The sequence below is a fragment of the Myotis yumanensis genome, unplaced genomic scaffold, assembly GCF_028538775.1.
Source record: "Myotis yumanensis isolate MYYU_CA2020_CCGP unplaced genomic scaffold, mMyoYum1.0.hap1 SCAF_2, whole genome shotgun sequence".
NCBI lineage: Eukaryota > Metazoa > Chordata > Mammalia > Chiroptera > Vespertilionidae > Myotis > Myotis yumanensis.
Window position 1 is genome coordinate 47,848,220 of NW_027223753.1, and position 14,817 is coordinate 47,863,036.

The window sequence follows — 14,817 nt, forward strand, 5'->3', positions numbered from 1 at the left end:
CTGCTGTAATTATTGAGGTGAAACCATACTGTAAAAAATCCTCACTATATTTTCTTTTCTTAACGTTCTTCTCTACATGATCCATTGTCATGGGATGGTTTGCTAATGAAAATAATATATAACAATAGCTTTAATAATACAAAAGATGATACATGGCATAGTTCAGTCAATACAGTTCATTAAAGTTTCCTATGATTTACCATTCTGTGTTGTTTTATTTACATACCTGTTACTATCACAAGGGGGCAGTATTCACATCAACCACAGCTGAATATAAAAAGACTGATCAGCATCCAGATTAAGTTCCCATGATACAGATTTTTTTTTTTTTGCAGTAGTTGATGATTTTACAGTACATGATTTTACATTTACCCAGTAATTATAATTCATGAAGTGTCGTTTTACCTCCAATACCGCTGCTTTCAACACAGTAGCTGCTTTTAACAGAGTAGCTGCTTTCAACACAGCAGCTGCTTTCTACATAGTAGCTGCTCTCTACACATGTGTGACTGGTCCGCATAAGTACATTATGGCGCCAACCCTGTCACCTACACCTGTATTTGTATGGGGTGTATGTGATGGAGTTAGTGCAATGATGTCATCAGGCCGGGTACTCGTATGTGGGCGTATCTGCATGTGGGCAGACCTGCCTGGAGATGGATAGAGGAGTGGTGTCTCGGTTCCTAAGACCATCGAAAATATGTGTTTTCCGATGGTCTTAGGCAACCCCTGTGAAAGGGTCGTTTGACCCCAAAAGGGGTCACGACCCACAGGTTGAGAACCGCTGCTTTAGTCAAAGTTATAGGGTGGCTGAATGGACAAGAAAACAAGACTCATACACATGTTTGGTGCCAACTCTTCATTTTTATATTTGAATGGTTATTTTAGGGATTCTAGTATAAATTTAGTTCATCACAGTCAACCTTCAAGCAATATTATACCACTTCACATATAGTGTAAGATACTGGGCACTGATGATATTAACATCAGTAGACTGGAGTAGACTTGAGGCTGAGGCAATGATTTCCAATGTTATGGTTATTATTTGAGCTTATAGAAAATCATACTGTTACTCCTTCCACCCTGATACCTTCACCAGAAAAGTAGATATATGGCCTATTCATTCATTTCCACAATATATTTCATTTCTCTTTTTTGCCTTTGTGCTCTTGTTGTTATATGGTTTACTCCTACATGTGTTATAAATCTTACAAGACATTGTTATTTTTGTTTCAGTAAGTTATATTTAAAAGAGATTTTAATAAGAAAACAAAATCTTTATTTTGTGTGTGTGTGTAGATCAAAATTTCCTTCTGGTATCATTTCCTTCTGCCTAAAAGATTTTCTTTAACATTTCTTATACTTAAAGTCTGGTGATGAATTATTTCAACTTTTATATGTCTGGTAGAAGTCTTTTTGGTTGTTATTTTTATTTGTGAGTTGGTTTAGTTTAGATATAATTCTTTACAGTTAAATTGTTTGCTGATGTACAAAATGGAAAAGGATGATGCAGGAAAGTGTAAAGCTACTCAAGTAGTATAGTCAATGAGTAGGAGAGAAAAAAACAGGATTCAGAACAGATGGCTTGGCTACAGTTGCAGTCATAAAAATTTATATGGTAACAAGAGGGAAGACTGAGCAGATATCTACGGATGTGACTGAGGTGATTGATTTGTTAATGGATCCAATCAAACTGGGTTTAAATCCAAGATCTACTATTAAATAGCTGAGTATTCTTCAACAAAATTATTTCAACCTTTGAACTTCAGCTTTCAAATCCATAGAATAAAGATAACACCTTCACCACAGTGACTATAGCAATGAAATGAGTTAATATATAACAAACACTTAACATGTAGCCTGGCACATTGTAAGTGCTCAGGACCTGTGAGGAAAAAAAAAATGTGTAGCTTTTCTTAACTTTATTGCTTAAGTCAAGAAGAAAATATTCCAAGATCTCATTTTTCTACCTTTACTTTCTCCTCTCCTCCTTCTCTCATCCCTCCTTTCTTCCCAAAAGAACATTTCAAAACCCAAATGCCAAGCTGTATGCAAATGCAGTGTTCAAGACTGATAACATTTGGAGGCCAGATGTTAACTGACACAAACACTATTAAGTGCTCTGTAGACCGGAGGCTGAGGCAGTGATTTCCAATTTTATGGTTATTATTTGAATTTATAGAAAACCATACTGCTACTCCTTCCACTCTGCTACCTCCACCAAAAAAGTAGATATATGGCCTATTCATTCTCAAGAGATTATAATTTTTTTAAACACAAAGCTCTTGAAATATTAAGTGATGGCATTTCACAAACCTAAGACAGGAAATGCGTCTTCAACGACGACCTCAACACCTACTTGAAGCTCTATGAAAGGTCAGTAACTTGCAGAATTTGATCTGAAAACCAATCTAATTTTCTGAAATAATCCTAGAGAAACAATCACAAAAAATGCTTCAAACCTGTAACAAGTTTTTGCATCAACTGTACTTCCTTAGGATTAGTGTGGGAACTGTCCCAATGACAGGAAGTCAATAAATGAGCCCTTCTCCTAATGTACTTTTAAATGGCAATAATATGGGTCTTCTATGAATCACTGAGGTGATTGTGTTTAATATACTCACTTGCTCTCTCCATTAATCCTTTGAACAGGCATTGGTTCAGAACTAGCAGTGTGTCCCAAACACAGTGCCAGGCACTAGTTAATATATTGGTAATTACAATAAGTGGAGCTTTGAGTTTATGAGAGAAGGGACAAGTGCAAAATTAATAAGCCTACAAATAGATGTAGCAAAAAGTCCTAATAGGTATTATGAAGACAAGGGAACCTACTTAATTAATGAGTTAGGGAGGAATTTTTTAGTAGGTGACTTAATCCAAGGCTTAAAGAATAAGAAGGCAGCCATACAAAAAGTAGAGAAGAGAACAAGCAAAGACCAGCATTTATTTTTCATTCAAAAAATGTTTATTCATCACTTTCTCTGAGCCAGGAACTGTCTGAAGCAATGGAAATACAGCAGTGAACAAAACACACATGTGCAAAATTGCTGAGGTGGGAAAGGATTTGGCATGTTTTGGGTACAGAGGGAAAACCTCTGAACCTGATTTATACTGGGCAGAGGACAGTGTGGTATAAGATGAAGTTGGGGTGTGGCAGGAGCTAGGAGTGACTTTTTTTTTATTCTTTATTGTTTAAAGTATTACATATGTCTTCTTTTCCCTCCATTGACCTCTCCCCGGCCACTCCCATCCCCCAGCACATGCCCTCACCCCCCTAGTGTCTGTGTCCATTGGTTATGCTTGTATGCATGCATACAAGTCCTTTGGTTGATCTCTTACCCTCCCTCCACCTCCCCTGCCTTCCCTCTGAGGTTTGATGGTCTGTTCCATGCTTTTCTATCTCTGGATCTATTTTTGTTCATCAGTTTATATTGTTCATTATATTCCACAAATGAGTGAGATCATGTGATATTTATCTTTCTCTGACTGGCTTATTTCACTTGGCATAATACTCTCCATGTCTATCCATGCTGTTGCAAATGGTAAGAGTGCCTTCTTTTTTATAGCAGCGTAGTATTCCATTGTGTAGATGTACCACAGTTTATAATCCACTCATCTGCTGATGGACACTTAGGATATTTCCAAATCTTAGCTATTATAGGTTGTGCTGCTATGAACATAGGGGTGCATATATCCTTTCTGATTGGTGTTTCTGATTTCTTGGGATATAGTCCTAGAAGTGGGATCACTGGGTCAAATGGGAGTTCCATTTTTAATTTTTTGAGGAAACTCCATACTGTTTTCCACAGTGGCTATACCAGTCTGCATTCCCACTAGTAGTGCACAAGGGTTCCTTTTTCTCCACATCCTCACCAGCATTGTTGTTTGTCGATTTGTTAATGATAGCCATTCTTACAGGTGTGAGATGGTACCTCATTGTCATTTTGATTTGCATCTCTCAGATGATTAGTGACTCTGAGCATGTTTTCAGATGGTCTCTTGGCCTTCTGTATGTCCACTTTCAAAAAGTGTCTATTTAGGTCCTTTGCCCATTTTTTGATTGGATTGTGTATCTTCCTTTTGTTAAGTTGTATGAGTTCCCTATAAATTTTGGAGATTAGACCCTTATCAGATATAACATTGGCAAATATGTTCTCCCATTCAGTGAGCTTTCTTGTTATTTTCTTGATGGTCTCTTTTGCTGTTCAAAAGTTTTTATTTTTATGTGGTCCCATTTGTTTATTATCTCCTTAGTTTCCATTGTTCTAGGAGCTGTATCGGTAAAGATATTGCTATAACATTTGGTGATATTTTGTTGCCTGTGGAGTTTTCTAAGATTTTTATGATTTCCCGTCTTACCTTTAAGTCCTTTATCCATTTTGAGTTTATTTTTGTGTATGGTGTAAGTTGGTGGTCTAGTTTCATTTTTTTTCCATGTATCTGTCTAATTTTCCCAACACCATTGATTGAAGAGACTGTCTTGACTCCATTGTGTGCTCTTGCCTCCTTTGTCAAATATTAATTGAACATAATGGCTTGGGTCTACTTCTGGGCTCTCTGTTCTGTTCCATTGGTCTATATGTCTGTACGTGTGCCAGTACCAGGCAGTTTTGAGAATAGTGGCTTTGTAATATAGCTTGATATCTGGTATTGTGATCCTTCCAACTTTGCTCTTTCTTCTCAGGATTGCTGCAGTAACTTGGGGTCTTTTTATTCCATATAAATTTTTTGAGAGTTTTTTTAGATCTGTGAAATATGCCATTGGTATTTTAATGAGGATTGCATTGAAGCTATAGATTGCTTTGGGTAGTATGGACATTTTAATGATTTTGATTCTACCAATCCATGAACATGGTATATTCTTCCATTTGTTTATGTCTTCCTCTATCTCTTTTTCTTATGTTCTGTAGTTTTTTGAGTACAGGTCTTTTACCTCCTTAGTTAAGCTTATTCCTAGTCATCTTAATTTTTTTTGGTGCAATGGTAAATGGGATTTTTTTAGTTTCTCTTTCTGTGAGTTCATTATTGGTATATAAAAAAGCCATAGGTTTCTTGGTGTTAATTTTGTATCCTGCCACTTTGCCAAATTCATTTATTAAGTATATTAGTTTTTTATGGAGTCTGTAGGGTTTTCTATGTACAATATTATGTCATTTGTGAATAATGACAGTTTTACTTCTTCTTTTCCAACTTGGATGCCTTTTATTTCTTCTTCTTGTCTGATTGTTATTGCTAGCACTTCCAATACTATAGGAGCAACTTTTAATCCATAGTAAAGAGTTTGGATTCTATTCTAAGTACAATGGCATGATTTGATTTTTGTGCTTTTGATGTTATGTGGAAAAGGTTTAGAGGATGATGAGAAAGTAGAAGCATGGAGATTCATAGGGTGGATATTCTAGTTCAAGGGAGATTTTAATGCCCTGAAATAGTGGTGGCAGCAGAGACAGAGAAAAGGGTATAGTTTTGATGTAAGATTGTGGACACTTGACCAACTGAAAAACAAAATGGGGGGTTGAAGAAGGAGGTAAAATCATGGATGGTTGTGGTTTGTACAACTGAGTAGATTATTTACCACAGTGAGGAAAACCAGCTATGTCAGGGGTTGAGGATGGGATGGGTACTGGGAGAGGTTTGGGCTAAAGGTGAAAATAAATTCATGTTTTTCTGGATCAACTCTTACAATTAAATTAATCCAAAAGTGAAATTCAGTATCTCATGAGATAAACACATCTCTCATCACTAGTGTATGCAAACATGCTAAATAAGCATTATCTACAATATTTCAACTAGATTTCAAGCAGAGTCTAGAACTGATTTCCAGATGGTATGTGAGAACTTGTTTGTTTTTTTAAAGCAAGAATTTATTGAAGCTATTACTGGTTGAATAGGAATTGGTTTTCCCAGATCAATCTCATTTCTTTTGAAGGGAATTTCAATTACTTTTGAGCTATTGTAGGCTTATTAAGCATGCTTATTCATAAATATTTAATTTAATTAATAAATAAATAGATTTTCTTATTGACAGAACTGCCAAACTTATAAGTGGGAGTGTTTATATCTTGTTAAGAATGAATTGATTATCTTTTATTACAATCTCTTAGGAAAGGTGGGGAATGCAGGCTGGAAAATATTGAGCTAGTAGGATAATTTGTATCACAGCTAGGGCAGCAGTCACACAAAGTAGCAAGGTCCCAATCATGGTTCCCTCCACCCCAGCTTTATAAAGTCCACATACAATACACATTCCTACACAATTATTCTGATCTGGGAGACCCTACTTTTCCTTAGAATCATTGTTCTATAGAAAGTTATCTTTACTTTTAAGAGTTATATGCATAATGGGGGTTTAGTGCTACATTCTCAGGCCTAGAATAGTGCCTTGTTTCATAGTGGGTTCCTAATATGTATGTGTTGAATTAGCGAATGATCATGAACATTATAAAACTACATTAAGCCACACTTGAGAACTAATCTTTCTTCCATCTCCAAAATCTCTGCAAAATGTCTAATCTCAGCGGTACTTCAGAGATCTTCTGCTCATTCATTTATTCATTCATTTCAGGGGGAAGACGGAGGGGTAGCAGGCAGGACACAGAGAGTCCCTGTTTCATTTTAGTGATTTCCACATAGGAACTGGGAGCCAGGTCTCCAGAATCCCAGAGCTTTGCAGCATTACTCTGCTACTTCTGGTTAAACCTTTCTGTGGGGAAAGCAGTTTGGGATTATTGCCATGAATGTTATTTTCAAATCCCCTGGAAGAAAAGGAAGCTGCTTCTAGAATTCAGATGAGCTGCACATCACAGTTCTTCCTACACTACGGGAGGGAAGTCACAGACTTTGGAAATGGGCTCTTAGGGTCGAACCGTGGCATTCTGCTGTAGCTGTGACCAGAGGAGGTCTGCTTACCCTCAGTCAGGACATGGGCTCTCCGTCATGCTGGCTGTGACCTCACACAGTGGAGTCCTTCATTAGAAAGCAGCACTGGTTGCAGTCTGCAACCATGAATTATACAAGAGTGGACAAAAGTAGGTTAATAATAATAAATAATAAATACAACAATGAATAAATAAGTAATAACACAAGAATAAACTGTGTGTTTCATGTACTCACAACTGTAAGCTTGCCTTTGCCCACCCCTGGATAAAAGTAGTCACCGTCAAGTGGGTAAGGGTGGGCGTTCCTCTGCAGCTTTCCATCTCCAGGGACCAGAGAGCCCCCTGGGGTGATGGTCAATATAAGCACATAAATAAATGGTTATTTATTTTTATCAAAATGATAAGCAAGCATTTGAAGATGTTAGTTTCTGAATACAATTGAGAGAAATATTTTGTAAATCCTTAAAGAAACAGCATTTTGTTTCATGAATACACCCAACACACACACACACACACACACACACACACACACACACACGCACACATGCACTCTATACACAAACATACACCTTTCATAGACACAAAAGTTTTCAAAAATCAAAACGATTGGGAGTGAGTTCCTTGGATACTGCGGGGACGGTGGGGAAGGACGAAGAAAGGAAACTTTAGACTCTGTGTAGAAACTCTCTTCTGAGGTCATCCCCTGCCAGAAGTTTGAATCCAAACTGAAATGGCTTTTCTCCAGATGAGAAATAAAACTGTGAGATCCTCACGTCCCTTCAAGAAATATTTGTTCTATGCCTTCTGGCATAAGACTCAGCTCTAAGCCCTGAGAATACAAAAATGAATAAGGCACCCTGGTTGGTTGCTCAGTGATTAGAGCATCAGTCAGAGGGCCAAAGGATCTTGGTTTGATTCTTGGTCAAGGGCATATACCTTGGTTGCAAGTTTGATCCTCAGCCCTGGCTGTGGTGCATGGAAGAGGCAACCAATCGATGTATCTCTCTCCCCCTCCTCCATCCCTTCCATGCTCTAAAAATCAATGGAAAAACATATCTTTAGGTGAGGATTTTGAAAAAATGAATTAGTCTTAGTCCCTGCTTTAAGGTCACATGCTAGTGGAGTGAAAGGGATCCCTAAACAGAGGAATGCAGCCCAGTGTGGCAGGTTCTGAGATCAAGAGGGGGGTCTTTGGGGACATGGAGGCGAGGTCACACTTTAGATTTTTTTCAAAAAAGTTTCACACTTTGGAACCTCTGTTTTCTCCTCTTTGAAATGGATCGAAGAGAATTAGCCCGAGCTAAGAATTCGATGACGTAGAAGATAATCAGTGAGTAATATTTAAGAAAAAAAGAGCAAAACTGAGATAGCAGGGCACTTTCCAAAATGGTATAGAGCTCCTCTGCTGACCTGGGAGTCTAAACCTCTTTGAAGAGTTTGTGATATTTTCAGTGAGGCTGTTCGTTGGAATCAGCCAAAGAGACTCAGCTAGAGAAAGACTGAGTTTAAAGAAAAATCTCCTCTGATTCGCAAGTGAATTATTCCTGCCTTTGTTACAGAAATTGGGGTGTGTGCAGGTAATTGGGGATCAGAAAACTACCACCCTGGGGACAATTGCAGGCAGTTCTGCAGCCACCTGGCGTAGCTTGAATTCTTGGAAGTAGAACTTTCTTAATTTAATAAAAGGTTTCGTGAACACCTTGTGGGTCTGCTCTTTATCCCTAGTGTTTCCTCTGAGGCTTATGAATAAGGCTTCAGTCCTATTTCTCCCTCCAAGACTGGCACACAGCCCCACCTGCTCTGCTTGGAGGCCGGGAGGTGCAGCCCGAGGAAGCAGTAGCTGTCTTCTGCCATCTGCTGGCTAGGTCCTTGCACCAGCTCAGGGCTGGCTCCGCATGGATTCCTAGGGAGTAAAAACCAGGAGAGAAAGTGTGGGGCAGAGAGTGTCCCTGCTTTGAGTAAAAAGAAAGAGATGAGAAGATGGCAAACAGAAGTTGATCCAGGAAGATTTGTCCCATCCTAAGGATTTGGGTACAGAGGTCATCATCTGAAATATCAATGCCAGAGACTTCTCTATGCGAGTTTGTTTTGTTGGTGGAGAACACAGCAGTGTATTTTGTTTTATTATTTCTAGATTATTGACTCACAAGGCTTATCAAATAAGTTAATGCCACATCTCCATAGACTCATTTGAAGGGAAGAGCAGAAACTCATGCCAGTGGGAACTGAGGTAAGGGTAAGGAGACAGGAAGAGAGAAGAGATAGGAAAGACATTTCACAATAAATTGCAGTATTCTTTGGTTGGTTCACTGACAGTTGTTGGAGATTATTTACAAGGCTCTGATCCAGATGTCTGGGACACAAAAGTGAGCAACATTGGGTCCCTTCTCCCTTAGAGATAAGGAGAGAGGAGCAAGTACCACACACAGTAAAGGAGTGCAGGAGAGCACAGAGGAGGAGCATGCACCTCCATGGAACTGGCTGCGGTGTCAGGGAAAACTGACTAGAAGAGGTGATGTGAGCTGGATTTTGAAGACAGTGGCATACGGGAGATAGTGGTGAGAAGGGCATTCCGGTTACAGGGAGCACCAGTCCTCATACACAGCATCACCCACGACCACCACTGCCTCCAAGGAGCTGAGAACTCTGGATACAAAGCAGGAGAAAGTGGTTAAAGTATTAGTTCTTAGGCAACAAGCCATTGATCAGTCCAGGGCACTCATCCGAAGCAGGGAGGAGCAGGCAGAATCTCGTGGGAGGGCAGCCTACAGGATCCTGGACCTCAGAGAGCGGGGCTGGGACAGGAGATGGGGGTCGGGGGTTGTCTCTGATCCTAGAAAAATTGTTTCAGTCCCTGTGCTGGATAATGACAGCCCCTTCCTGGCAGTACAGTCAAATATTCCAAAACTCATGATTGACATCCTCTCGTAATCTACCTGAAATTCTGAGTGGCCTCTTCTGAAGACCTAAATACTGAAGTAGCTCCAAGTTCAAGGATATCAACTGCAATGTTATTGCAAATCATAAGTATGAGGGGCAACAGGAGGAAAATGCTCTAGAAACAATGCTACCGCTTCTGGATGAACCAGTAAGTAGCCCACGGAAAATGATAATTCTGGAAACTGCACTACAATGCAAAATACTTGTGAAGAAAAGTCAGGCCCTAACCGGTTTGGCTCAGTGGATAGAGCGTCCGCCTGTGGACTCAAAGGTCCCAGGTTCGATTCTGGTCAAGGGCATGTACCTTGGTTGCGGGCACATACCCAGTAGGGAGTGTGCAGGAGGCAGCTGATCGATGTTTCTCTCTCATCGATGTTTCTAACTCTCTATCCCTCTTCCTTCCTTCCTCTCTGTAAAAAATCAATAAAATATATTTTTAAAAAGTCAAGATCCAATCTTGCTGGGAAAATGTTCAGAAGGAAAAACACTAAACTGCAAATAAAGGCAGTATATTTTTCTCTATTAATATAAGCTACAAATAAAGGCAGTGTTTTTTCTCTATTATCTATGTTTTATATAATATTCTTATATTACTTTTGTAATATTTTCTAGTGTAAAGAAACCTAAAGGTGAAATGTGTGTGCTGGATTAAGGCAGAAGCAAAAATTACCCTAAATAAATAATGACCCCATTTATGTGTTGTTTCTGATATTTCAGATTCCATTTTCTTCTCGAATTGTACTCCCATTTGTATAGCATATTCACTTTGCTTCAGTGTGTCCTCAGTCTCCCCCTTGCCCACACCCCTCCTCCCACCCTGGATCTGTGGGACGCATTGTGATGTCTGCTCGCTAATTTTGCTGTGACTGGGGCTGGTGTCTGGTTGGTGATTCATGTTTGTTCCTAAGTTGTACATCTGTGTTGGTTGCTTTGAAACAGTGCCCCAGGGAATATGAAAGGCCATTTGTCTCACTGAGACAGCTTCTTTGGACCAGAGATTTCTTCCCTGGCTTCTTCTGGGTTCCAGCAAGCTCTTCTCCGAGTTCAGGCAGGGTAAAGAAGAAAGGGAAAAAATGGGGGGGTGGAGGGGCAGCATGGAGAGAGTTTTGATATCTGGATCTAGTCCTTGCTTACCTGGCAAAAACAAACTTTCCTGAACCTGACACTGGGGGCAGAATGCCTTGTGGACTTATTTTCTGCCCACCAGGAATACCTCTGGCAGAAAAGAGAGCAGAGTGAGCCTGGGTGGAAACCCTCAATGGAAAAAGTTCTGAGAGTGTGGTAGGCATACCCACTGGGTGCCTCTTCTAAGATTTTAGCACATGTATACACAGCAGTGATATTCATAATATTCCATTACTGGTACCTCATGGGCACTGACCAGTTCAATGGGCACAGGCTGAAGGTAGCGATAGTGCTGAAGGTAGAGGCCTGTGCTGCTCCAGACACCAGCCCTTTCATTAGGAGATCACCTGCACGGTCACCTGGAGGGCCTGGGACAATGGCTGGCTGCCAGCTGGTACAAAAGCATTTCGATGTTTTAATATCCGTAAAGGCTGTTCAGATACATACCAAGTGAATAACGACATCAACACTCATGAAGTTTCACAGCTCATGCCCACTCTTAAGCTTTATGGAGTCCCATCCTCACCTTGGAAGAACCTACCCTCTTTGTCCTCAAGAAGAGTTCAGAGCCAGCATCAGGACCTGCTGGTTCTACAGGATCCGGGTGGCCCCAAGGAGCCCTTATCCACAAAGGAGCTCTTCATTTTACTCAACAACTAGTATAGATCTCGCCCAAGGAAAGTTCAAAAGTCAGCTTTCATTACATTTTCACTGGGCTTACAACATAGCCCTACCTCCGGGCAGGCTGGCAAGCAGGCTGGTACGTGTGAACCACTGCCCACCTGCCTGCTCGCTCACAGTCTGAAGGGCAGCCCATCCCAGCCAGGTAGCCTGCTGTGAAAACCTGTCCGCAGCGCCTTGGGTGCCCAGATGAGTATTGGATTGTTGTGGCCTTTTCTTGACCTTTTAAGGGGAGTCTTGCTAACTGCTTCTTATCAGACACCTGGAGTTTGTGGGTTGGCGGGAGCCTCTTCTCAGAATGGTCTCCGGGGAAGCAGGCTAGCCCTGCCTTCTGTCATTTCTCCTTTCAATTAATAGATTTCTTGTTTCAAGGAACCCTACAGCTTCAGGGTAATTTGCTGCCTTTCCTGTCTCATCCAAGCTAACAGCCAAGGTTGCTCATAATCTGACTGACTCTCCACATACCAAACACAAATTTTGTTTGAGTCCAGAGACTGGAGGGAAATTACACCCTGTCACCCAGCAGGGCTTTCGGGAACTCTGCGACCAGAGTGGAGAAATGAGTTGGAAGACTAGGGTGTTCCAATTCTCATTCTGTGACATTGAGCAACGTATTTAAAATTTCTCTAAGCCTCATTTCCCTCAAATGTACAGTGGGATCTACATTTACATGGTTGTGATGAGGGGGTAAGTGGAATAATGAATCAGAAAGCAATTTGTAAACTAAAGAAATATAAGCAAAATCCTCGCCAAAAGAGCAGGTTGTAAGAACTAGTGAGAGAAAAGAACCGTGCACGTAGAACTAAGTGATGGCAGCTGGATGAGTACAGAGGAAGCCCACTGTTGTGGTCTGACTTGGCAAAGAGAACATCCCAGCCCCGTACCTTCTCCAACACCTACCTGCCTGCAGAGCATTAGCTGGGGAGCAGTGAGTGGTTTAGAGAAATGCTGGGCAAGAGGGTTACTGTCACTTTGTGACTCAGGGAGGCTGTGCACACAAGGAAAGTGTAGAGGAGATGATGGAGAGCATGGGAAGGACACACGGCGCCTCAGGCAATACCAGGCTGGGCACATCAGAGAAAATCTCTACTGCTCCTGTGTGTTGATTGACCAGAGTTTGTTCAAATAATTTACCCCCAGTGAGGGAGACTGACCAGAAATCTTAATGGCACGCCTCTGCTGGAGCAAGTGGCTGTACCCTGCTTCAGAGATAAATTCTGCAGCCCTCAAGGGTGATTTGACATTATCAGATTAAGTTCTCCTCTGTGGTTAACCTTGCATGTGAATATTAAATCTCAGATTGAACCTCCTAGCTAGTCAGCCAGCGGATGATTTCAGGATAGCACTTTGTCCGGAAACATTCAGAAATAGGGTGTTGCCTCTATAATGACCCTGTGAGAGTTATTTCTGGCAGGAAGAAGTCTCCCCACTGGGAAGACTTATTCAAGTGATGGTTCAGTGTCTGACACCTAGAGCACTGTTACCGCTGCCTCTGGGCCGCTTATCATCACCGAGTTATTTTGTGGTCGGCTCTCATTTTGAAATTGTCAAAGTTGTTGCTCTGCTCCGGGATTCCAATCCTGGCTCTGTTCTTTGCTAATGACTGAACTTCTGTGGGAGTGTTTCCTTTATGCAAAGTGGGAATAGTAATGACTACAACTCAAAGCTGTTCGGAGGATTAAAACTTTCCATACAGTGTGAAGTTTTACGTCAAGTGCCTGGCACACATCAGCGTGCATTGTCTGTGTGTCCGACGCCCTCCTGCACGCTGCCACGTGACCAGAGTTTTCTGCTCTCTTTTTCAGCTTTGATGTGGAAAATGGCCCTTCCCCAGGTCGCAGCCCGCTGGACCCCCAGGCCAGCTCTTCCTCTGGGTTGGTACTTCACGCCACCTTTCCCGGGCACAGCCAGCGCAGAGAGTCCTTTCTCTACAGATCAGACAGCGACTATGACCTGTCACCAAAGGCGATGTCGAGAAACTCTTCGCTTCCCAGCGAGCAGTGAGTACCAGCTCCATCTGGCTTCCGGGCTCACTCTGACCTCATCCTTAACCCTGTCTCAGCAGCAGCAGCAACACTTCCCCCTTAGCCCGCAGGGAGGAGCAAGGAGGCAAATGAGTGTGAGCAGAGGTGATGGTGATGACCATCGTGAGGACTTTAATGCTCTAGAGCTAGGGTCTCCAAGGGTGTCACACGTCTCCGGCCCAGTGTTCAGTTCACATCTGTTACTGATATTTTTTTGGCCTCATTCTCTGAACTGCTAAAGCGTTTATGAGAAGGTGAGAACCTTAACACTTCTTACAAATCGCACTTAAATTTTCCACAGCGTGTGCGACATGAGGCTACAGTAGAGAAGAAAAATGGTGGTTGGTGACATGCGTCCTCTCTCAGTGGCCTTTGCTGCGTGACATTTAATCGTCTGCCTTCCAGCCACAAGTCTGTGTCCTTTCTCTGGAACATGAACACAATGCCCACTTGTTGCCCGGCTCCTTGGTGAGACACGACACACACACTCCACCGTCTTATTAAGCACAGCTCATGTTCTGTTTTGCTGCTATTAATTGTAGATCTCTAATTTTCATTTAAAGAACAACGGCGGAATTGTGTTACTTGTTTATTAAATTTTCGAAACCAAATAAAATTGGATGCTGAAATGCATGCCTTAAAAGGTTTCTGGGCGCACGTACAGTTGTTTTTAACATCATATGTTATAAAAATATTCGTAGCTCCCTTCAGGCGCCAGCCTGGAAAATTCCACTGGGCTCTCTTCCTCTATCGGAAAGGAAGCTAAAAAGGGTCACCCTCTTGTGAAAGGGGCAGGGGGCATTTTAAAGCTACCAGTAAGAAAATACTCCCCAGGGCATTTCTGCTAACCAATTTTAATAGAAGCACCCCTGCTCTAAAATAATAATTGGGTAGGCTGAAATTCACTTATTCATTCACTTGGCAAATATTTACTGAATCTCCCCCTATGTGACAGGCAGTATACCATATACTTGGAGGGAGAGGGGGAGGTGAGGGCTGGAAGGGGTCAATGGGTGGAAAGGGGGACATCTGTAATACTTTCCACAATCAAGATACATTTTTTTTAAATTAACAAAACAGTGGGAAAATCGCAGATGAGTTAAAAACCAACAACAGATATTCTCAAAAAGGTTACATGCTCTCAGGGCGGTTAAGTAAGGAAGATGAGA

General features: G+C 41.4%; 1 protein-coding gene across 4 annotated transcripts in view; it reads left to right on the forward strand.

Moving 5' to 3' along the window:
- Nucleotides 1-14,817, forward strand: part of PDE4B (phosphodiesterase 4B) — a 525,239-nt gene that overhangs the window by 380,780 nt on the left and 129,642 nt on the right. For all 4 annotated transcript variants that reach the window (XM_070405299.1, XM_070405301.1, XM_070405300.1 and 1 more), the window contains one exon: nt 13,430-13,624. In XM_070405299.1, the coding sequence (XP_070261400.1) occupies nt 13,430-13,624 (195 nt within the window). The remainder of the gene's footprint in view (nt 1-13,429; nt 13,625-14,817) is intronic.